Source organism: Hyperoodon ampullatus (assembly GCF_949752795.1).
Source record: "Hyperoodon ampullatus genome assembly, chromosome: 15".
NCBI classification, from domain to species: Eukaryota; Metazoa; Chordata; class Mammalia; order Artiodactyla; family Ziphiidae; genus Hyperoodon; species Hyperoodon ampullatus.
This window is the reverse complement of record NC_136928.1, coordinates 70440521-70465498: the sequence shown is the minus strand read 5'-3', so window position 1 is coordinate 70465498 and position 24978 is coordinate 70440521. Positions and strand designations below refer to the sequence as shown.

Here is a 24978-nt window from a genome sequence, read left to right as displayed (position 1 = left end):
ATCATAACTTTTATGAAATCTTTCTTTTGTCAGATTATCCAAATCCAAAATTTACTTTTTATTGCTTTACTTTAAGTGAAAGTGACAGCTTTGAGTAGGTCACTTGTTCTGAAGACCCCTTTAGGGGTCTTAAGACCTACTTTAGGAGTACATAATAACTTAATGGTAAAGAATCTTAATGCATATGTTGGAATGAATTTATTTAAAATACTGTATTAAGAACTTTACCTTATTTTTCTTTTTAATTTTACAGTAAGGCAAAAGAGAATGAAAGAAGTAGATAATCTTGAAAGTAGAAAGGAAGAATGGTGAGTTAATTTATGCATTTTCTTTGTTATTAATGCTTTTGTTACTGTCTTTCTCTCTTTTTACGTTTCACTGACTTAGTTAAGTTTTCATGATTATCTGTTAAATACCAAATAGTAATGTACTTTAAAGTTTTTTTTTCCATAGCTGCATTAAATGGATTTTAGTCAAGTTTTAAGTCTTTTTGTGATTAATTTTTTTAAGTGTTAAATTTCTCTCTGCCCACATATTATTTCTCTTATTTAAGGGGGAAATTAAAGTAACTATTTATTACTTCATTAGCCTCTTGTGTTATACCATCTTGAATTCATAGTGGAAATATAGTGGAATCAGATAAACCTAGGTTTGAATCCCATCTCTGTCTTAACACTACTTCTCTGGCATTTGAGCAACTTAGGTATATTCTTTGAGCTTCAATATCTCATCTAAAAAGGAGGAGGTGTACATAGTTACCTGAAAGGTTTTTGTAAGAATTAGATAACCAATTTAAAGCACCGAGCATCGTATTAGCATATAGCAGGCACCCAATAAATGGTAGATGCAAAGTCTGTCGTTCTTATTAATACAAAATTCTTTATTCTCACTTCTCTGAAGTGGAATGTTTATTTTTGTATTATGTTCTGTGTTTTAAATACTTGAAAAGGTAAATATCTTTCATTCATAGTCCATTTAAGGAGACAGGTGTTTACAAATACTTTGTGAACACTTTCTATACCGAACAAATACTATTTATTATTTTTTCACTAGAGTACTTACTGTTTTCTATAAATATCTGATACTAAGTATATAATTGTGAGGTTATGTCAGGAGCCCCTAAGACTGCCTCCAGATGTGATGATTTGCTTAGAGGATTCACAGGATTCAGCCTATAGTCATACTAATGACTAAGCTTTATTGCAATGAAAAGATACTTTGCAAGGGGGTGAAGTCCAGGGGAAACCAGGCATAAGCTTGTAAGAGTCCTTGCCCAGTGCAGCCACCAGGACACACACTTAATTCCTCCAGTAATAAGTTATATAGCACGTGTGAGATGTTGTCTACCAGGGAAGTTCATTGGAAATGAGCCTAGGGTTTATACTGGGGACTAGGCACATTTTAAAATTCCATACTCATGAGAAAAGTAAAAAGGATAGCAACAGTTAGGCCTGCTACGTTAACTCTTTTCTACACAGAAATAAGTTGAATGGCTTGCTTATTTATTTATTTATTTATTTACTTACTTGCTTGCTTATTTATTTTTGCCACACCTTGTGGCTTGCAGAACTTCCCCAACCAGGGATCCAACCCGTGCCCCCTGCAGTGGAAGCACGGAGTCTTAACCACTGGACCACCACAGAAGCCCCAGTTGAATGACTAATTTGTTTTTTTAATTTTCATTTATTAATTTTTGGCTGTGTTGCGTCTTCATTGCTGCACGTGGGCTTTCTCTAGTTGCAGTGATCAGGGGCTACTCATTGTGTGTGCGGTGCGCAGGCTTCTCATTGTGGTGGCTTCTCTTGTTGCGGAGCACGGGCTCTACATGTGTGGGCTTCAGTAGTTGTGGCTCACAGGCTCTAGAGTGCAGGCTCAGTAGTTGTGGCGCCCGGGCTTAGTTGCTCCACAGCATATGGGATCTTCCCAGAGCAGGGCTCGAACCCGTGTCTTCTGCATTGGCAGGCAGATTCTTAACCACTGCGCCACCAGGGAAGCCCTGAATGACTGAGTTTAAAGAGTAAAATTAACTTAGGACTTCTAACAGTTTTGTGGAGACGTAATTCACATACCATATAACTCATCCATTTAAAGTATACCATTCAGGGATGAAGACCCTGAATGAAGACCCAACGCAGCCAAACATGAATAATAAATAAATAAATAAATTGAAAAAGAGTAGGGGCATTAGAAGCCTGAGTTCAGTTTCCAGCTCTGCCTACCAATAGCTTTGTGATCTTGGGCAAATTGCTTAAGCTTTTTCTTTACCTAGTAAATGAGGATAAAAACAATATGTGCTAGGGAGGGTGGGAGGCAGGGAGACGCAAGAGGGAAGAGATATGGGAACATATGTATATGTATAACTGATTCACTCTGTTATAAAGCAGAGACTAACACACGATTGTAAAGCAATTATACTCCAATAAAGATGTTAAAAACAAAACAAAACAATATGTGCCTTTTAGGTCACTGTGAAGATTGAAAGAGTGAACACATGTAAAGCGCTTAGAAAAGTTCCTAACATGGATTAATAAATGCTTAGTAAATATTAGCTATTAAGAGAGGCTTTATAATGTATCATGGCTAGGAGCATAGACTTGGAAGACAGATTAACAGGGTTTGAATTCTGTTTCTGCCACTTACTAGCTGTGTAATCTCTAACATGTAACTTAACCTCTTTGTGACTCATTTTCCTTATCTATAAAATGTGGATAAAAATATCTGCCTTGCAGATCCTGGCACAGTGTAAGAACTATAGAAGTGTTGATTATTATCTGAGAAATCTGAGAAATTATCTCTCAGTACATTTATGAATTTTCTATGTGACTTTAGAAAAGATCAACCAGAAACCATCCTTTTATCAAACAAAATCTTAGGTAATATTTCTTATATGACAAAATATAAACACACATACACATACAAAAACAGTAGATGGGGCGGGCAAAATGGAGGAAGGTGGTCAAAAGGTACAAACTTCCAGTTATAAAATAAATAAGTCATGGGATATAATGTACATCATGGAGACTTTAGTTCATAACACTGTACTGCATATCTGAAAGTTGCCAAGAGAGTAAATCCTGAAAGTTCTCATCACAAGGAAAAAATTCTGTAACTATGTATGGTGATGGATGTTAACAATTAACTAGACATTGTGGTGATTATTTTTCAGTACATACAAGCATTGAATTGTTATGTTGTATATCTGAAACTAAAATAATGTATGTCAGTTGTACCTCAATTTAAAAAGAAAGAAAGAAAGAAAAAAAAACCCCCAGTAGAGTATTAAACCACTACAGATGAAAGTCTTGAGTGGGAAATTTCATTCTGAAGTGTGCAAAGGAGCAAAACTATGATTATGACTGTTCCTCACACCTTACCACCTTTAGTTTCAAGAGTGCTTTGTGTTACCACAAAGTACATAGTAACCCCCTTTAAAGCCATTTTGAGAGCTTTACAAAGAACACGTTTTTTTACTCTGGACCAGTGGTTTTCAACCTGGTGCAGTTTTGCCCATCCCACCCCCAGAGGCCATCTGGCATTGTCTAAAGATGTGTTTTATTATTATAACGCTGGGGGGTTGGGGGTTGTCCATGCTACTGGCGTCTAGTGGTTAACGGCCACAGATGCTGCTAAACTTCCCATGGTGTACAGGACAGCCTGCCCAACAAAGAATTAACCTTCCCCAAATATCAATGGACTGAAGTTGAGAAAACCCTGCTCTGGACCACAAGTGTTAACGACTTCCCGAGGCCACATATCTCCTGTGTTAATTCAGAAGAGAGTCTCAACTGCAGGCGTGGAGGTAGCATGTCAGTTCTAGATCCTTTAACTAAAACAATTTGTGTAAATTTTTAAGAGAATTAATGGTTAATAGTGCTTCTTTTTCTTTTGTGTGTGTGTGTATAGGGTTTGTGAAACAGGATCTGACCACCAACCTCTTACTGATAATCAACAAACAAATTGTGAATATTTTGTTGACAGCCTTTTTGAGGAAGCTCAGAAGGTTGGTGCCAAATGTTTGTCTCCCACTGAACAAAAGAAACAGGTAAGTGTCCATAAATTTTTTCTTTCCCAGTGCTTCTCAAAATATGGCCCTTTAGAGGTCAAAACTGTTTTCATAATAATAGTAAGATACTATTTACTGTTTTCACTGTGTTGAGTTTGCACCGATACTGCAAAAGCAATGGTAGGCAAAACTGGCACCTTAGGAGGAATTGAGGTAGTGACACTACTCTGTACCAGTAACTACTGTATTCTTTCCTTGAACTTGCAGGGGGAAAAAACACTCGTTTCAATTAAAAATTTCCTACACAGTTCATTAATTCCCAGCTCTTTAATACACATCTTACAATATTCTATGTGATAAAATATGAAGTGTATGTAAAACATTTCTACAATATACAGAAGTATCTTAAGGAAAAGTACCATCGCTTGAGATACAAGCTGAACACTCTGCTTTTTCATGGTGTACTGTTTTTACATGAAAGTGATTTACAGACAACTAGTTATTCAGTCTTGGATATTCTGCAGACATTTTCTCAAAATGTATGAAGTAAATCTGACACTTCAAGGGAAACAACTTACAGTATTTATTGCAAATGATAAGATACGATTTTATCAACTTTGTTAAGTGAAAGTAAGAATTTTGATATCATGCACTTGACAGCTTCCCAAAACTTAAAAGATATTTCTGATAGGATTATTGTCATATTAATAACTATACCTTTAAGTTTAAGATTCCATGTTCAGATTCTCAACTAACTTTTCTTTTTAATAAATTTATTTTTTATTTATTTATTTTTGGCTGCGTTGCATCTTCATTTTTGCACGTGGGCTTTCTGCAGTTGTGGCGAGCGGGGGCTTCTCTTCGTTGCAGTGTGCATGCTTCTCACTGCGATGGCTTCTCTTGTTGAGGAGCTCAGGCTCTAGGCGCGCAGGCTTCAGTAGTTGTGGCACGTGGGCTCAGTAACTGTGGCTTGCAGGCTCTAGAGCGCAGGCTCCGTAGTTGTGGCACACGGGCTTAGTTGCTCCACGGCATGTGGGATCTTCCCAGAGCAGGGATCGAACCTGTGTCGCCTGCATTGGCAGGCGGATTCTTAGCCACTGTGCCACCAGGGAGGTCCCTCGACTTTTTTTTTTTTTTTTTTAATTGAAGTACAGTTGATTTAAAATGTTGTGTTAAGAAATTCCCTGGCCGTCCAGTGGTTAGGACTCTGAGCTTTCCCTGCTGAGGGAACAGGTTCAGTCCCTCGCTGGGGAGCTAAGATCCCACAAGCCACGCGGCATGGCCAAAAAAAGAAAAAAGTTGTGTTAGTTTCAGATGTACAGCAAAGTGATTCAGTTTTTTTATATATATATAATATATATAATATATATAATGTATATAAAAATATATATGATATATATAATATATATAAAATATATGTGTTATATATTTTTTTCAAATTCTTTTTCATTATAGGTTATTACAAGATAGTGAATATAAGTTCTCTGTGCTATGCAGGAGGCCCTTGTTGTTTATCTATTTTATATGTAGTAGTGTTTATCTGTTAATCCCAAACTCCTAATTTATCCCTCACCCCACCTTTCCCCTTCAGTAGCCATAAGTTTGTTTTCTATATCTATGAGTCTGTTTCTGTTTTGTAAATATATTCACTTGTATCATTTTTTTAGATTCTACATATGTGTTATCATGTGATATTTTCAACTAAATTTTTTTTTTTTTTTTTTTTTTTTTTGCGGTACACGGGCCTCTCACTGTTGTGGCCTCTCCCGTTGCGGAGCACAGGCTCCGGACGCACAGGCCCAGCAGCCATGGCTCACGGGCCTAGCCGCTCCGCGGCATGTGGGATCTTCCCAGACTGGGGCACGAACCTGTGTCCCCTGCATCAGCAGGCGGACTCTCAACCACTGCACCACGAGGGAAGCCCTCAACTAACTTTTGAGATACTACCACTTACTACATTTTGAGGTAGTATCTTGGAAAAGCTATTAAAATGCTTTTTGCAACTACATATCTGTTTGAGGCTTGATTTTTGGTTTTTTTAATGTACTTCAATCAAAATGCCATATCACAGCGGACTGAAGGCAGCAGCAATTATGAGAATCTAGCTGGCTTTTCGAAGTCAGACATTAAAGAGATCCCTTTACTCTACTTTGCCTTAAAATTTTTTTAAAATATATTTTTTATTTATTTAATTTGGTTGCACTGTGTCTTAGTTGAGGCAGGCGGGCTCCTGAGCTCTGGCATGCAAACTCTTAGTTGCGACACGCATGTGAGGTCTAGTTCCCTGACCAGGGATCGAATCCGGACCCCCTGCATTGAGAGCTCGAAGAGAGTTCTTTAGTTCTTCAGACTGAAGTCTGAAGGGCTTAGGTTGAAAAATAGCAGCCCGGTTCCTCCATGGCCATGATATCTAATTCCCAGAGGTAATCACTACCCAGAGGTAGTCTTAACTATTTCTTCTTGTACAAAGACTGTATTTGTAAGAATATACTAAAAATGATAGTTCTTGATTTTTTAGTTTTTTCAAATTATGTCTTGACTTTTTTAAAATAGAAAATGAGAATTTAGCTCTTATTCTTCCTTCCCCTCATCCCCAAACCACCTCCTCTCATTTGACTAACATAATTATATCATAATTTGGGATTAAATCAATTATCATTGTTTATATCTTTATGACTTTGTAAATACTGTCCAGCATCACTGAGTCATATAGTGTGTGATGATAGTTCTTTTCCTGACTGCCTTTTAAATTTTCACTAGAATTAGTAGTTTTTTCCCTTCCATATTGCCTTTATTTTCTTTGTGGCTGTCATTAATTTATCCCTGAACTCTGATAGAAGGCTGTATCTTTTTCCAGTATGTTTGAACATATTAGATAATTTTACCAGTTTAATTTTTTCTGAAGGACAACTGTGGTGAAGCCCTTCTTTCTCCGATGTCCTCTAGGGGAGTTACACTGCTGCTGCCCTGGAATCTATGATCCTGAGCACTTTATTTATCTCTCCTCTCACTTCTGGTGCACTGAATTCTGTGCCTCTCCCAACCCCTACCCTGTATGTTTCCACTTTTATGAAGCCAGTCTTGAGGTGTTTTATGCAGAAAGTGCGGGTAAAAAGAGTGCGTGGGAAATGGATGGCTTAAAACCTTGCGCACCTGAATTTGCCTTTATTCTGCCTTCACACATGATTGATAGATTGCTGTTTTGGCATCTGAGCCTGTGTGTGTGACATGTTTTTGCTCCCTGCAACCTATTAGAATCTTTTCTTTAACCTCCTCATGTTCTGATGGGCCTTGGTATAGATTCTTTTTCATTCATTCAATACAGAAACTTGTAGTTTACTCTTCTAGGACATTTTCTCATGTTGCTTCTCGATATTTTGCTCCCCTCTGTTTCCTGTCTCTCTAGAGTATTTTTACTTAGATAATGGATCTCTTGGACTGAGTCTCTTATTGTTTCTCCTGTTTTCCACCTCGTGGTTGTTTTGTTCTATTTTAATTGTACTATTTCTTCCACCTTATATTCAATCCTTTTGTTTCATCTCCATTTTAAGTTTCTAAGAGCTCTTTTGCTCCCTGAATATTCCCTTCTACTCCCGTTCAAACATCCTCTCATATAAGTTTATTAATTATCGTGTTTGCATTTTTGTTTTTAAGTTTCTTCTGTGTTCCTCAGTGTCTTTTTTTTTTTTTTTTTTTGGGCCCATGCACGTTGTGGGATAGTTCCTTGACCAGGGATTGAACCCCGGGCCCTCAGCAGTGAAAGTACCGGTCCTAACCACTGGACTGCTAGGGAATTCCCCTCCTCAGTACCTTTATGTACTCTTTTCCTATTTGTTTTGTTCTCATTCTTTTCTTTTTTTTAAATTAATTTTTATTGGAGTATAGTTGATTTACAATGTTGTATTAGTTTCTGCTGTACAGCGAAGTGAGTCAGTTACTCATATACATATATCCACTCTTTTTTAGATTCTTTTCCTGTATAGGTTATTATAGAGTGTTGAGTAGAATTCCCTGTGCTATACTGCAGGTCCTTATTAGGTGTCTGTTTTATATATGTGTTAATTCCAATCTCCCAATTTATCCCTCCCTGCCACTTTCCCCCTTGGTAACCATAAGTTTGTTTCCTACATGTGTGACTCTATTTCTTTTGTGTAAGTAAGTTCATTTGTACAATTTTTTTAGTTCTCATTCTTTTCTGTGAGTACCATGAGAGCAGAGTCTTGGCAGTTTGGTTATAGGTAAACAAAAAGAGGTAATATAATATAGTGGTTAAGAGTATGGATTCCAACCCCAGCTCCACCCTTACTGACTATGTGATATTGGGCAATTTAATTAATCTTTTGTGTTTCTAATTTCCCATCTATAAAAAGGATAATAATACCCACCTTGTGTGGATTTTAGGAGGATTAAATAAATACATGTAGGGAAAGTACTTTAAACAGTGTTTGGTACATGTAAGTGTACACACAAGTGCTCTCCCAGATAAGTACATAGACAGACAGACAGATAGATAGGCAGGCAGGCTAATAATATATGCTATCATTATTGTGATTGTTTTCCCTAACATCTTAGTGGAGTGTCTGTTACATATTAGGCACTCAATAAACATATGCTGAATGAATAAATGCTAGAGACAAGGGAAGGCCTCTAATAGTCTATTTTCTTAAATGGTTTTTTATAAGTCCTTCTGTGTTCAGCCTGAAGCATCCCTGCATCCTACTGTATTTCTGAACCTTTCTGTATTTGTACAGTGACTTCTTTGATTCAATGAGTGAATAAATAATGTTCTTAGGAGATGATCCACAAGATGTTGAGAGATGAAATATTGATAACAGTAACACTGATAGTTTATATTTGAAGGAATAGCCATTAATTACTCATAGTTTTTTCCCCCCTTTATTATTCTTAATATTCAAGTCATTTCAGAGTCATTCTCTAAACTGTTGAGAAGTCTGTTCTGGCCAGAAAGCTTTAGTGTCCTCTTAGATAGGGCACAGAATATTTTTGCAAATGACCTCTCTTAAAGAAGATTATTAATGAATTATTTTAAAATATTATTCATTATGAACCCTATTTTATGTATACATTATAATTTTTGATATTTTACATTTGAAGCTTGCTGTTAAGAATGGTATATTTAAAAAATTTGTAGCTGTGTGCGGTGGTGGATGTTAACTACACTTATTCTGTAATCATCTTGCAATAGATATATATATCAAACCATTATGTTGTATACCTAAGACTAATACAAGGTTATATGTCAGTTATATCTCTATTTTAAAGAAAAGATTGATACAGAAAATATACACTGATAGAAGAAAGTTTCAAGGGGCTTTTAGTTTATTAGTACACTTCATTTATTAACATGATGCATCTTGTTTCTTACTGCTTTGCAGGCAGATGTAAGTATAAAATTATGGAAAAATGGATTCACAGTCAATGATGATTTCAGAAGTTATTCTGATGGTGCAAGTCAGCAGTTTCTGAACTCCATCAAAAAAGGGTAAGCAGTCTTTGTAAATAGAGGGATATTTATTTATTTATTTATTTATTTATTTATTTATTTTAAATTAATTAATTTATTTTTGGCTGTGTTGGGTCATCATTGCTGCCCACGGGCTTTCTCTAGTTGTGGAGAGTGGGGGCTACTCTTTGTTGCAGTGCGTGGGCTTCTCACTGCGGTAGCTTCTCTTGTTGCGGAGCACGGGCTCAATGTGCGTGGCCTTCAGTAGTTGTGGCACGCGGGCTCAGTAGTTGTGTCTCGAGGCCTCTAGAGCGCAGGCTGAGTAGTCGTGGCGCATGGGCTTAGTTGCTCCACGGCATGTGGGATCTTCCCGGACCAGGGCTCGAACCCGTGTCCCCTGCATTGGCAGGCGGATTCTTAACCACTGCACCAGGGAAGTCCAAGAAGAATATTTTAGATATATTTCATTTAGAAGATTCTTTTTAATGTTGTTCACATGTTCCTGTGCATTCAAAGACACTTTTTCTTTTATAAATTCAGATTTTTTCATAAGATGAGTTTTCTTAAAAGAACCACAGGTGTAATTTTGAAGGGTCAGGAATTGGAATTCTGACCAACCAATAGCTGACTTAAATTAACTCACTTTTTTTTTTTTTCTTTTTTGCGGTACGCGGGCCTCTCACTGTTGTGGCCTCTCCCGTCGCGGAGCACAGGCTCTGGACACGCAGGCTCAGCGGCCATGGCTCACGGGCCCAGCCGCTCCGCGGCATGTGGGATCTTCCCAGACTGGGGCACGAACCTCTGTCCCCTGCATCAGCAGGCGGACTCTCAACCACTGCACCACCAGGGAAGCCCTACGTGTCTTTTTTTTTTTTTTTTTTTGGGTCTTCCTTGCTGTGCTCAGCTTTCTCTAGTTGCGGCGACTGGGAGCTACTCTTCATTGCAGTGCATGGGCTTGTCATTGTGGTGGCTTCTCTTGTTGCGCAGCACAAGCTCTAGGCACGTGGGCTTCAGTAGTTATGCCACGCGTGCTCAGTAGTTGTGGCTCACGGGTTCTAGAGCTCAGGCTCAGTAGTTGTCGCATGTGGGCTCAGTAGTTGTGGCACACAGGCCACAGGGCCTTGAAGATTTTACTCCTATGTTTTCCTTTTCTTTTCTTTGTTTTTTAAATATTTATTTATTTTATTTATTTGGCTGCGCCAGGTCCTAGTTGCAGCATGTGGGATCTTTAGTGGCAGCACGTGCGATCTTTAGTTGATACATGCTGGTTCTTTAGTTGCAGCATGTGGGATCTTTTAGTTTTGGCATGTGGGATCTAGTTCCCTGACCAGGGATCGAACCTGGGTCCCCTGCATTGGGAGCGCAGAGTCTTAACCGCTGGACCACCAGGGAAGTCCCTTACTCCTATGTTTTCTTATAATTAAAGTTCTAACAGAACCTCCGATTACTCTTTCATGATAGATTGATAGAAAGAAAATTAATGAATAAAAAGCATGAACATTCTTTCTGCAATTGATGCTCATATTCATGCTCTTGCTTTCCTAAAAAGATACACAAAATTAATATCTGTCCTATGGCACTGTCCTTAGCACATGATTTTATGTGTAACATCAATTTAATGGTGTAATGTACTTATTTTGGTCAGTTTTTATTTCAGAAGAGTTGATAGTATTCTACATCTAACCAATTTTTAATATATACATACACATATAGGTCTGTATGTATGTATATGTACAACGTATATACAGATTTTAAATGGCTCTATATTGTATAATATAATTAATTTGGAATCTTTTTCAAACTAATACAAAAGTTGCAAGTGTGGTACAAAGAACTTCTCTAAAAGCATTTGAGAGTAAGTTGCTAAAGTGATGCCCCATCATCCTGAATACTTTAGTTTGTATTTTTATTAAAAAGGAAATATATTTTCCTATGTAACCACAATACAACCATCTATTGATGTATAATATTATTACCAATTATTCCTCAGAATGTATTCAAGTTTCACTTTTTATCTTAATATTATCCTTCATAGCAAAAGCATCCAATTCAGAATTACACATTGCTTGTAAATGTCATGTCTCTTTAGTCTCCTTCAGGAGGGAACAGTTTCTCAGTTTTTGTTTTTGTCTGTTTTTAATGACCTTGACACTTGAAGATTATGGGCCCAAATTATGTAGAATGTCTCTCAATTCAGATTTATCTGACTTCGTCCTCATGATAAGATTAAATTACACATTATTTGTAGTAATATCACAGAAGTAATACTATCTTAACTTCAGTAGTAAGTTGGTCTTTGCTTTGCTTTATGGTTTTTTGCTTTTCTTTATAATTTTTTCATTTTATCTGTTTTTTTGAACTCTATGTAAATGCAATGTGTTTATTTTTTGTGTCTACTCAACTTATTTTTTTGGGATATTCATCCATGTTGTTGCATATAGCTATAGTTGGCATGAATCCCAGAAGCAATATAAGAAGATAAATTTGATTATATAAAATCAAATGCCAAACTGGGAATACTTGTTTCACATATATCCTGTAAATGGAATATATACATATTTCTTACAAATCAGTAAGAAAAAGATGAAAAGAGTATTTTATATGTTTGTACCATTTGATCTACTTTATACAGAATAACAATGTGCATGTGGTAAAAATGAATGATATATATCCATATACTAACATGAGAAGATTTCTGTGGTATATTGCTTTTTTTTTTTTTAAAGCAGTTTGCAAAATACAGAATACTGTGCATAGAATGATACCATCTTTGGAAAAAATGTAATTATTATGTGGAATTTTACTATATAGAGAGAGAAAATTTAGGAGATACACCGCAAAGTTTTTTATTAGAGTGAGAGTGGAATTATAAAGACTGTCACTTTGGGGGGAGGGGGCTGTCATTTTCTTTCTTAAGTCTACATGTGTTTACATTTTTTTATGTCTTGTTTTTCTAGAACGAGCCTGTAGCTATATTTTCATTTTAAAGAATGAAATAAGAGCTTGATTTTTCTCTAACTGTATTATTTTAAATACATTTAGTTTTTATTGTATAGAATATATATGCCTCTTATTTCTGTATATTTTTCTATTCTTTTTACATGCACAGTATGTTTTTCAGAGAAAGAAAAAACATATTAGGGGCTTTATCACTTTCTTTCTTTACTTTCCAAGGGAATTACCTTTAGAATTACAGGGAGTTTTTGATAAAGAGGAGGTCGATGTTAAGGTTGAAGATAAGAAAAATGAAGTATGTATGTCAACGAAGCCTGTGTTCCAGCCCTTCTCAGGACAGGGTCACAGACTGGGAAGGTGAGTAGGGTCATGATGTGTAATTTCCATAAGCAGAGGTTTGACTAATATTCAGCTTGTCATTATTTTACTATGTAGACCACACATATAGAGTTATCATTTCTCCCATTGGAAATGACATTTTTCATGTTAACTTTTATGAGAACTTCTAAGTCATATTCACCTTAGTGTAAATTAACATATGCTGGCACTATACTAAAAAGTCATGGCGGCTTCTTTGGTTTTGTCCGATCAAAAGTGCCTGGCTTAATGAGGATGTTGGGCAAAATTGGGTGGATAAATCATTTTTTCTCCCTTGCACCCACCACTTGAGCTTTGCCATTAATGTCACAGAGTACATAGGCTAGCTTTTGGATATAAGGTTCTGTATTATAGTTACCAATGCCTTCAGCATTGTGTCCTCTGATCAGTATCTGAATTTTGAGGTAATAAAAGTGAAATAATGCCTGATAAAGTTAGTATCAGAGCTTTTAATTATTGGGTTGGCCAAGAAGTTCATTCGGGTTTTCCATAAGCTCTTCCAAAAAACCCGAACGAACTTTTTGACCAGCCCAATATTCTCAGACTTTGCAGTATTCATCTTATCTAATTATGCCTATGGCAGAATATGCAAAGAGGTTAAATATAGGATTGCTTTCATTTTTATGAATTCTCATATATTAATTATGAAGATTGGTAAGGTATATAAATGCATATTCATCCACACATGTAAAAATATCCCAATGTGACTTTCAGAGTGATGAGGGAATACTTTGTTTCCTTTCATTTCCTTTATAACCCAAGGGCTGTTCTCTACAGAGAACTTATCATTTCTTTTAGAAATTTTAACCTGGGGAGTAGGTAAAGGTAAAGTCCATGGATCTGTCAGCACTATAAAATTGTTCTCTAAGGCACGATTCAAATACATAAGTACACTCTTCAGGTATACTTACATAACAGTCCACAAGCTTACAAATTACTTAGATGTGCATAATTTTATTAGATTCCTATGATCATCATGTATGATGGATATAACTGATACTAATATCTTTTTGTGTTAGGGAACAGCTGTGACTAGCCAAAATCTTCCGAAAAGCTATACTTACTGTAAAGTTTTTATAGTAATTGTTTAATGATAAAGTTCTGCTTAATGAAAAACATGCATCTGACTTGTTGTCTGGATTTTCTTAGTGCTACACCAAAAATTGTTTCTAAAGCGAAGACTATTGAAGTTGAGAATAAAAATAGGTTGTCTACTGTCCCACTAAACACTCTGGAACCCATCACTAATATACAGATCTGGTTAGCCAATGGGAAAAGGATTGTCCAGAAATTTAACATTTCTCATAGGTGAGTCTTCCATTTCATTATTTGTCTGATTTGTTCCCTAAGTTTTAATTGTATTTCTTCTTTTCAGGTCAGTCAACAGCTATTTTTAAGAACTAAGGATCTTAATAAATAGTTCTCTAAGCATAATGTTTCATGACAATGGAAATTCTTGGACATTAATGAAGTATTTTCAGTCTGTTTTATGGATTATCATTTCATTAGTTTTCCTGTTTACCTAGATACATAATTTTGAAAGAATTATTTTTAGTATGTTTTTAAGTTGATCATTAGCATTATGTGTGTATTTTTCTGTTAATTGTAGAAAAGGAATGATAATACAGGAAAGTACTGAAAGAAATTGAAATCAAGTTAAATTCCGTCACCCAGAGATAATCACTACTACTAGTTTGATGGATTTTTCCAGTCTTTTATCTCGTCTTAAAATGTTTTTTCATTTTAATTAAAGTAGGAACATATTGTATATAGGTTTCCAAGTCCCTGGGACCTCCTTTAAACTTTTTACATCTTCCCATCATCCTTTGAGCATTTTCTTGTTTATTGGCACAAAATATTTTTTCAGGTTCATTCTGTACGTTTTCTAAGAAGCCCTGGTTCTTTTTAGTGGCCAAGGGTATTGAGGATCTGGTTACTAGGTATACTTATTGCCACCATTCCAGGCCCTCTGCGTGGAAAGAGCTACAGGTGTCTCTACATACATACACATATGCATATATATACACAAACTAACACACATTGACAAATGTATTTCTATATCTTTGCGTAGCGAAAACCATGAGTTCACATAGATAGCTCTAATTTCAATCCACCACCACAGGGTTTATTCTAGTTTTCCCCTTTCCATATTTGTAATTAACTTCTTCACTTTCTTCAGTTTAACTTCCTTCAGTGAGAAACCTGGCTCCAGTTATTCTCAATATATTTATTATTTTTTTAAAACATATTTATTTATTTATTGGTTGCGCTGGATCTTAGTTGCAGCAGGCGGGCTCCTTAGTTGCGGCTTGAGGGCTCCTTAGTTGTGGCGTGTGAACTCTTAGTTGTGGTATGCATGTGTGACCTAGTTCCCTGACCAGGAATTGAACCTGGGCCCCCTTCATTGGGAGCACAGAGTCTTAACCTCTGCGCCACCAGGAAAGCCCCCAATATATTTATTTATTGATCAGTTCTCCTACATGTAACCAGTCTCCTTCTTCTACTGCTGCCTCCTCCCCAGCCTGGAAGCCTCCCTCTTCCTGCTGGGTCTCTTGACACATCACATCATGCCAATGACCTGTTTGCCTTCCTGGGCTCTGGCAGTCAGTGCTGCCTATCTTCCCCCATGAGTGGTCACTTTCCACCTCTTTCTGGTTCTGACACACTGCAGTTGGCCCCTCCTCTGTATGAATGCTCTTTTTATTCTGCTTGAGACAGCCTGCTGTGTACCACCTCTCCTATATTCCTAACCCATCTTGGCTTCTGACACTCTGCACTGAACACCTCTTCTGTGTGGACACACTCCTAACCCTGCTCATACTGCAACCGTCCCCACCTGCCTTCCTCTACATGGGCGCCCTCCTCCTGCTGGTCAGACTCTGACACCAGGAAGATGGGCCGCTTTCCTGTACAGATGTCCTCTTCACCCAACCTGGACTCGGATTCCCTGATCTGGGCCACCACAACTCCCTCTCATATCTGGCCTGTATGCCAGTAGGTTCTCATTATTATCTATTTTATACATAGTAGCGTATATATGTCAATCCCACTCTCCCAGTTCGTCTCACCCTACCCTTCCCCCATTGGTAACCATAAGTTTGTTCTCTACAACTCAGGTTTGTTTCTTTTTAGGGAAATAAAATATTTTAATCCCAACTTCTTTGTCTAGAAAAATACTTCTGGCATTTTCAATAACAATTAGTTACCTACCATTTTTTTTCCCTGAATGACTTGAAGCATTTAAAAACCTTTGACTGGCCAACGGTATTTATTAAGTGATAATTAAGCAAGCTTTGTATTTTAATTGGACTGTTTAGTCCAGTTTTTGTAATGTTGTATAATATCCTGAACTAGTTAGGTTTAAGGCTACCATCTTTTTTTTTTTTTTTTTTTTTTTTTTTTTCCGGTATGTGGACCTCTCATTGTTGTGGCCTCTCCCGTTGCGAAGCACAGGCTCCGGACGCGCAGGCTCAGCAGCCATGGCTCACGGGCCCAGCCGCTCCGCGGCATGTGGGATCCTCCCAGACCGGGGCACGAACCCGTGTCCCCTGCATCGGCAGGCGGACTCTCAACCACTGCGCCACCAGGGAAGCCCAAGGCTACCATCTTGCTTTTTGTTTTCTCTTTACCCCATGTCTTTTTATTCTTCATTCCTCCTTTCTTGCCTCTTTTTGAGCCTAATGAGTACTATATTTTATCCTCTCATAGCTTTTTAGATTGGCATTTCTTTATTCTTGTAGTAGTATTGTAGAGATCACAGTACACATTTTTATTTTTTACTGCACAGTTCCTTTAATCTTTATTGGGTTTTTTTTAATTTATATTCTTTGCCATAAGCTTTAGCCTTTCGTTATCCAATTGTTGGTACCCAAATAAATACAAGTGACCATTTTCTTGATTTTTTTGGTAACCTGCACAGATTAACAGGGTGGCAACTGGTGAATTTGATTGAATGGGAAAATTCTGTCTTTGATGATGTCATATTTCATTAATTCTTGTTTGCACATTTTTTCACATTTTAGCATCTCTGAAATGGGGATGCATCCTTATAATTTCTTGTTGGCCATATGGCAGTCATGACACAATTGACTTTGCCTTGGCATCTGCCTCAAAGCATGCAGAACAAGTGTCAGCTCGATGAAAGATCATCCCAGAGACAGTAGTGGAGAACTTTTCAAAGTACTGCTGTATCATCAACACACCCGATGATACAGAAAGGAGTATTATATGGAAAAACATGTACATCAATGACTGAATCAGAAGTGATTTGAAGGATCTGAGTCTGAATAACGTTCAACTGTTAGGAATGACTTAACCATTTTATTCTAATCTTATTATGGAAGAAAGTGATTTGATGAATGTTTGTGTGAAAATTAGTTAAAAGTGCTCTTTCAATAAATATAAAAATTCTTAGTGTTTAAGAAACTATTTTGTCATAATCTGGATTTTTTTACAATTTTAGTAGTATATAAAATGACAAGTCTTAGAATCAGTGGCATCTCAGGGGGGTTTTTTTGGCCGTGCCGCCTGGCTTGCAGATTCACGGTTCCCCGACCAGGGATTGAACCCAGGCCATGGCAGTGAAAGCCCGGAATCCTAACCACTAGGCCACCAGGGAACTCCCAGTGGCCTCTTAATTTCGATGAACTGTATACGTACTTTACCTTTCTAAATACACACGCATATACTTACATGAACATAACTTTGAGCCACCTTCAAGATTGCAGTGATTGGGAGGACTTCCCTGGTGGCGCAGTGGTTAAGAATCTGCCTGCCAATGCAGGGGACACGGGTTTGAGACCTGGTCTGGGAAGATCCCACATGCCGCAGAGCAACGAAGCCCGTGCACCACAACTACTGACCCTGCACTCTAGAGCCTGCGAGCCACAACTACTGAGCCCATGTGCCACAACTACTGAAGCCCACACACCTAGAGCCCATGCTCTGTAACAAAGACAAGCCACCGCAATGAGAAGCACGTGCAGTGCAACGAAGAGTAGCCCCCGCTTGCCGCAACTAAAGAAAGCCCGCGTGCAGCAACGAAGATCAAATGCAGCCAAAAATAAATAAATAAATATTTTAAAATCACTGTTATTAAAAAAAAAAAAAGACTGCAGTGATTATATTACACTATAGTGTTCATTATACTAACTGAAAATCTACCTGCACTGGGTAAAGATAAGAATTTTCTTAACTAGATTTGAAGCACAGCCTGACGTGGTATTGAAGAGATACAGCCTGTGTCTGTGTAGGATTACTGGTTGGACCATTTCTGATCCATTCAGAGCAAGATATATAGATTTTTCTGTTATAGAAACTTTCAGGCATATGCAAAAGCAAAGAGAGGATATAATGATCCATCATCACTCAGTTCCCACTGAACTATGTTAAGCAAATCCCAGACTTCATATAGTTTCATAGGTAGATATTTCAGAGTGTGTTTCTAAAAAATAGAGACTCAAAATGTAACTATAATACCCTTGTCACATCTAAGATAAGGAATAGTAATTCCTGACTATTATCAGGGGTGAACCTTTAAAAGGTAGCCCAAGTGAGTACTTACATCATCATAATTTGATTATTCTGTATTAACATAGCCAGGTACCATTACAAGTTATTACCTTAAATTAACTAATTCAGGTCTTCATAAAATTATATTAATAGTTTGTGCTATTTTGCAGGGTAAGCCACATCAAAGACTTCATCGAAAAATACCAAGGATCTCAAAGAAGTCCTCCCTTTTCCCTGGCAACAGCTCTTCCTTTCCTCAAATTACTAGATGAAACACTCACACTGGAAGAAGCCAATTTACAGAATGCTGTAATCATTCAAAGACTCAAAAAAACCGCTGAACCTTTTAAAGGACTTTCATAACATTGATTTTTGATACACTAAGTGGAAAGTTTCCAGAAAAATGATGGTCATAAGTGGACATGCACACCAAAATGAGGGGGAAGTCAGATTTGCTGGGCTTTGCACTATTTAACTCCCTCCTGATGAGAAGATTTTAAAATAAGTACAAGTTAGGAAAATAAACTATGACTGGAAACTATATTCAGTGAACTTTTCCCAGAAGGCTACTCAGAAAGAAAAATAGACTTATTTTCAAATACCAGTTATTTAACGTAAGATATATTAAATAACTATATCATTTAAAATCTTAATACGGCATAAATTAGCAAATATGTTCATAGCATCTTTCATTCAAACATCATTCCCAAACAGCAGTGATTTGTTTAAATGTTAGCTGTCTCAGATTTTTTTAAATAGCAATACATTAAAAAATCATACATGGCAGGTTAAAAACATCAATGCAATTTTTTTATATCTGAGATACAATCAAAAGGCTGGAAGGAACTGCTTTCACCACAGCTATGCCTCAACCTCAGAAGTGTTCTCAATTAGCATTATCTAATGGTAAGATACACTCAAATATTAACTTGGCAACAGTATCTGGGATGTATTTTCATTTAAGAATAAAATTGTGTAGCTTAGTATAAGTCAGTATCAATCTGCTGACATACATTTCAACATTTTCGAAACGTATAAATTTAAAAGAATTCTTTTTTCTCTAGGAACCGCAGTTTATCCCCTACTTTATTTTCTTTCAAAAATTAGGAATTTGGGGGCTTCCGTGGTGGCACAGTGGTTGAGAGTCCGCCTGCCGATGCAGGGGACACGGGTTCGTGCCCTGGTCCGGGAAGATCCCACATGCCGCGGAGCGGCTGGGCCCGTGAGCCATGGCCGCTGAGCCTGCGCGTCCGGAGCCTGTGCTCCGCAACGGGAGAGACCACAACAGTGAGAGGCCCGCGTACCGCAAAAAAAAAAAAAAAAAAAAAAATTAAATTAGGGGTTTGTTCTTAGTTAACATTTGGAGTGGACCATTTGTTTGCCACCACTCATGTAGAATCTAATGCTAGTGTTGTCATGTTACTAATTAACATTTTTTAAATGCGTCGTGTAAAGTATGGTTTTCTATTTCATACATCACACAGCTCATTTATATATTACAGGATTATTTATTACATTCTGATGTCACTAAGGAAAACATGCTACATTTTTTTTTTTTTTTTTTGCGGTACGCGGGCCTCTCACTGTTGTGGCCTCTCCCGCTACGGAGCACAGGCTCCGGACGCGCTGGCTCAGCGGCCATGGCTCACGGGCCCAGCCGCTCTGCGGCATGTGGGATCTTCCCGGACCGGGGCACGAACCCGTGTCCCCTGCATCGGCAGGCGGACTCTCAACTATTGCGCCACCAGGGAAGCCCAAACATGCTAGATTTTTAACTAAAACTGGCTACACTCAGTATTTCCCTGTCAGATTAAATCCCCTTGCCTGACAATAAGTTTAAGAAGCTTTTTGCAGACGATCTATTGAATCATATTTAAAGTGAAATATACATTGAATGTGCCAAGGCACTAAGTGGCCATGCCTAACAGCAGTAATGTTCATAGGGTGCTGGATGTCTGCTGGAAAGAGCAGTTCTCAAACTTTTTGGTCTCAAGACCTTTTGCTTATGTGGGTTATAAATACTAATATTTAAAATAAAAACTTATAAAATAGTCATTAAAAATAACATGTTAATATAAAGAACATATTTATGAAAAGTGTCTATTTTCCAAAATTTAAAAAGATTTAGTGAGAAACGTGGCATTGTATTTCATTTTTTGGAAATATCTTTACTGTCTGATTTAAAGAAGACAGATGGAATCTCATCTGCTTCTGTATGTCTTTTGCAGTATCACACATCATGTAGCCTATAGTAAATGCTACTGTACATTCATGAGAAAGTGAAAAAAGCAAATAACATCTTAGTATAATTATGAAAATAGTTTTGACCTTGCAGAACCCTTGCAAGAGCTAATCTTATAAAAGCAGTGATTTGCAGTGATTCTCAGGCCTTAATATGTAAGAATCACTTGGGAAGCTTTTCAGAATGCCTATTACCTGCCACCTACCGCACACATTTTAACGGTTCATTGTATTTGGGATGGGTTCCAGATGTCTACATTTTTAATCCCAAGTAATTCTTAGGTATGTAGTAGGAGAACCAGTCTTCAGGAAATCCTGCACTAAGCTTCCACCCTAATAAAATAAAACCTGTGTGCTGCATCATGGACCGTGCAAGACTCAACTGAAATCGGACTGTTAGACCTTTAAATTTTATTGTAATCCACCAGTTTCTTCTTAGACTGTCCTCCCACCCTTTAATTCTGAACTAATCATGAGATAAACCTGTGCTTTATCTTCTGTAAGCACAGCTGAGACAAGGCTGCAACATTTTTTTTTTTTTTTTTTTTTTTGCGGTCTGCGGGCCTCTCACTGTTGTGGCCTTTACCGTTGCGGAGCACAGGCTCCGGATGCGCAGGCTCAGCGGCCATGGCTCACGGGCCCAGCCGCTCCGCGGCATATGGGATCCTCCCGGACCGGGGCACGAACCCGTATCCCCTGCATCGGCAGGCGGACTCTCAACCACTGCCCCACCAGGGAGGCCCAAGGCTGCAACATTTAAATGAGGTTTTTATTAAAGGCTCAGGGACAACAAAAGGGAAATATACACATAACTAGATGACCTGATTTATAAGGTATATCTTATGTTTGAAGTTCATTTTAAGAATGCTTCCTTTTCTAGCTCGCAGCCTTCTAGGTGGTAGAGGTCTTTTTATCAGGAAGAGAGGGAGAACAAAGGAGAGCCTTTACCTTTTGTCATATACCCTCAGAAATGAACAGATATATAATAGAAAATATTTATTGTCTGTAACGTTTACGGCTGTGGTAGAGTCGTCTCTTTAGTAAAACAAAAATAATGGCATTCTTAAAAAAATGAGGGGATGGTAAAATCAGATATAACGTAAGTTATTGTTAATATATTTTCAAGAATCTGTAAGAAAATGTTTCACATAGGCCTATCATGAAGCATTTTATAATTTTCATTTGCATAAATATAAGTCAATTTTTGATTCTCCATATATTTCTATAAAGGGGCTTCTTGTTGGAAATATTTTTCTTGTACATATAAAAAGACCTCCTTTGTGGATTTTCCAGTTTATAGTAATAACCAAAAGACACATTAGAGATTTTCTTGTGTGTACATGCAGAATACACCCCAGTGAGAAGTTCTGTAGAGAAAGACCTGCCATCAGCAAGAACCCTCATTTTTGTAACTGTGAAAACTCTGATTAATGTGGATGATATACTTAAAGGTTTTCTAAAGTGAGAACCATCTGATAAAGCTTTTTACATTAAAGTTTAAAATTCTAAAGTTGTTAGTTAAATATGTAGAATACCCAAAACATGTTGACTTTAGAAAACAAACCGAATTTAGCAAGGGAAGGCAAACTTGAAAATAAAGCCAGCATCTTAGATGTGGAATACAGTTTGACCTAAGTAGTTTCAAAAGTGGCATCAATCAGTGTAAAACCATTGTTGGGGGTGATATGCAGAAGTACATATCTAATTTTACAGATTCTAATTTATTGGTTAAATTACTATGCATTATCCAGGTTATAAAGATGATCTTATTTATTTTATATACTTCTGTCATTCAGAATACTTTTCTTTATACTTAATTGTGTTGAAATTATGTATGCATCTATTTCAGTGCCTTGAAGTATTTTGAAAGCAATCTTGCTAATGGTTAAAGAACTGTTGTCTTAAAGATGAAATACTGGGCTTCCCTGGTGGCGCAGTGGTTGAGAGTCCGCCTGCCGATGCAGGGGACACGGGTTCGTGCCCCGGTCTGGGAAGATCCCACATGCCGCAGAGCGGCTAGGCCCGTGAGCCATGGCCGCTGAGCCTGCGCGTCCGGAGCCTGTGCTCCGCAAGGGGAGAGGCCACAACAGTGAGAGGCCCGCCTACAGCAAAAAAAAAAAAAAAAAAAAAAAAAAAAAAAAAAAGATGAAATACTTACTGTTCATTAAAAGGATCAGTGAGATAATTTACATTTGTTTGTTATGAAATAGTTACATATGGATGCGTTTGTCATTTTTATTTGGCAAAGTCATTCAGTTTGAGAATCAACAAACATTTATTAGGTGCTTTCTGTTTGCCAGGTACTTTAACCAATGTTACTTTCATTTAGTACTCAGAAGTGTTAAAATGTGATATTTTTAATACTAACTCAATGGTTGTGTTTACTTCTTACACCATCCTTTGTGTCCTTAGTTGAACTAGCATGAAGCCTCCTTAGTAAGGTTTACCCCTTTGCTCTTAGTACAAACCATTTAATTTAAACATTGCTCATCACACTGAATCTTCAAATAGAAGTGGCTTATTCAGTAGACTAATATTTGGCTCTTTGTCACTTGATTTAAATGTATGTTTTTTGCACAGATAATTCATATTCATTGGAGAAAATTATACAGTTATGCTAAAATGATCTTTAGCTCACCTGTTATTCCACCATTCAGAGATAACCACTAATAACATATTGGTGTGCATCCTTTCAGATGTTTTTAAGTGTATCAGTCTTTAGTTTTGTTTCCAAAGGCAGGCTTCTTGATTATTGTCGGCCTGTTTTATTTATTGAAGTCTATTTGTCTTTAAAAATTGCATTAGGAATATACTGTCACTTTAAGCAGAATAGTAACTGTTAGGGAAAAAACTGCCTTTTAGTTACATTTCTGTGCAAAAAAGAGAGGGAGGTGTTTTTTGTTTTTTTTCTGTTGCCCACTTCCCTTCAAAAGTAAAATTGTGGTAGTACATGCAACACAGTATAAGTATCGTAAGTGAAGTGTTTCCAAACCTGCTGAAATTGCATATAAAGTGTTGTGTTCAAACATAAATTATCCAAAGAAACTCACCTTGAGTTTGTTTAGTTTCCAAGAAATTAAATATTTAACACATGCATTACCTAGTTATCTTTGCACTGTTTGCTAGGGCTGCAATCAAGGAAACTGAAGGTACCCATTTTCTAGATTAAGGAATTGAGGCATAGAAAATGGGATGACTTGCTTTATACTGGGTAGTGTATACTTTCGGGTTAGATTTAGCTGTAATAGGAAATCCAAAATAATGGCTTACAGAATACATTTTATTTTATTTCCCATGCAGAAGTCCGGAGGGAAGCAGTTCAGAGCTGCTAGATCAAAAGTCATGACTCCAGTATTGTTAATCTGCGGATCTCAGCACCAGTTAACTTTAGGTCTTCAGATAGCCTGTTGGCACCAGCCATCACATTTGCATTTCATCATTTCATCCAGTAGAAGCATATCCATTCCCTTTTTTAAAAAAGCTATTGAGATGTAATTCACATACCTTACAATTCACCCATTTAAAGTGTACAACTCAGTGTTTTTTTAGTATATTCACAGGATTGTGCAGCCATCACAATCTGATTTTAGAACATTTTTATCTCTAAAAGAAACCCCATTAATAGTCTTTCTCCACCCTCAGTTCTAGACAGCCACAAGTCTACATTCTTCCTATAGGTTTATTTATTTGGACATTTTCATGTAAATGGAATCAACAATATGTGGTCTTTTGTGACTGGCTTTTTTCACAACATAATGTTTTTAAGGTTCATCCATGTCGTTTTTATTGCTGAATAATAGTCCATTGTATGACTATTGCTAACCTAAATAGCCATTAGTTGATGGACATTTGGGTTGTTTCCACTTTTTAGCTATTAAAAATAGTGCTGCTATGAACATTTGTGTTCAGGTTGTTGGGTGATCATGTTTTCATCTCTGTTGCCTCCTCAGGAGTGGAATAAATGCTGGGTCATATAATTTCATACTTAACTTTTGAAGAACTGCCAAACTTCTCCAAAGCACCGGCACAGTTTACATGCCCACTAGCAATGTATGATTTTCCACATTCTCCCCAGCCTTGTTACTGTCTTTTTATATAATTATAGCCCTCCTAGTGGAGTGGTATCTTGTAGTTTTGCATTTCCCTAATGACATGAGTATCTTTTCCTGTGCTTATTGCCCATTTGTCTATCTTGGAGAAATATCTATTCGGATCCTTCACCGAATTTTTAATTGGGCTATCTTCTTACTGTTCAGTTTTGAGTTCTTTATATATTCCAGAACAAATCCTTATGATTTGCAAACATTCCTCGCATTCTGTGGGTTGTCTTTTCACTGGTTGCATAGGTTACAACACAAAGTTTTTCATTTAGATGTAGTCCAACTTATGCTTGTGGCGTCCTATCTAAGAAACATTTGTCTAACCC

At 37.2% G+C, this 24978-nt stretch overlaps 1 protein-coding gene across 3 annotated transcripts in view; it reads left to right on the top strand.

The window, feature by feature from the left end:
* The window catches only part of UBXN2A (UBX domain protein 2A), a 46704-nt gene extending 22769 nt beyond the window's left edge, over window positions 1-23935 (top strand). Inside the window, exons 2-8 of one of the 3 annotated variants that reach the window (XR_013811307.1) lie at window positions 254-308; window positions 3904-4042; window positions 9400-9506; window positions 12642-12779; window positions 13950-14108; window positions 16823-17039; window positions 17105-17183. Coding sequence is in view for 2 of the 3 variants with exons in the window: in XM_079721518.1 (XP_079577644.1) it covers window positions 268-308; window positions 3904-4042; window positions 9400-9506; window positions 12642-12779; window positions 13950-14108; window positions 16823-16880 (642 nt within the window). In the remaining variant the exon portion in view is untranslated. Of the gene's footprint in view, window positions 1-253; window positions 309-3903; window positions 4043-9399; window positions 9507-12641; window positions 12780-13949; window positions 14109-16822; window positions 17202-23852 lie in introns of those variants that run through there. The other 2 variants (XM_079721519.1, XM_079721518.1) reach the window with 2 other exon arrangements.
* Window positions 23936-24978: the final 1043 nt, after the last annotated feature.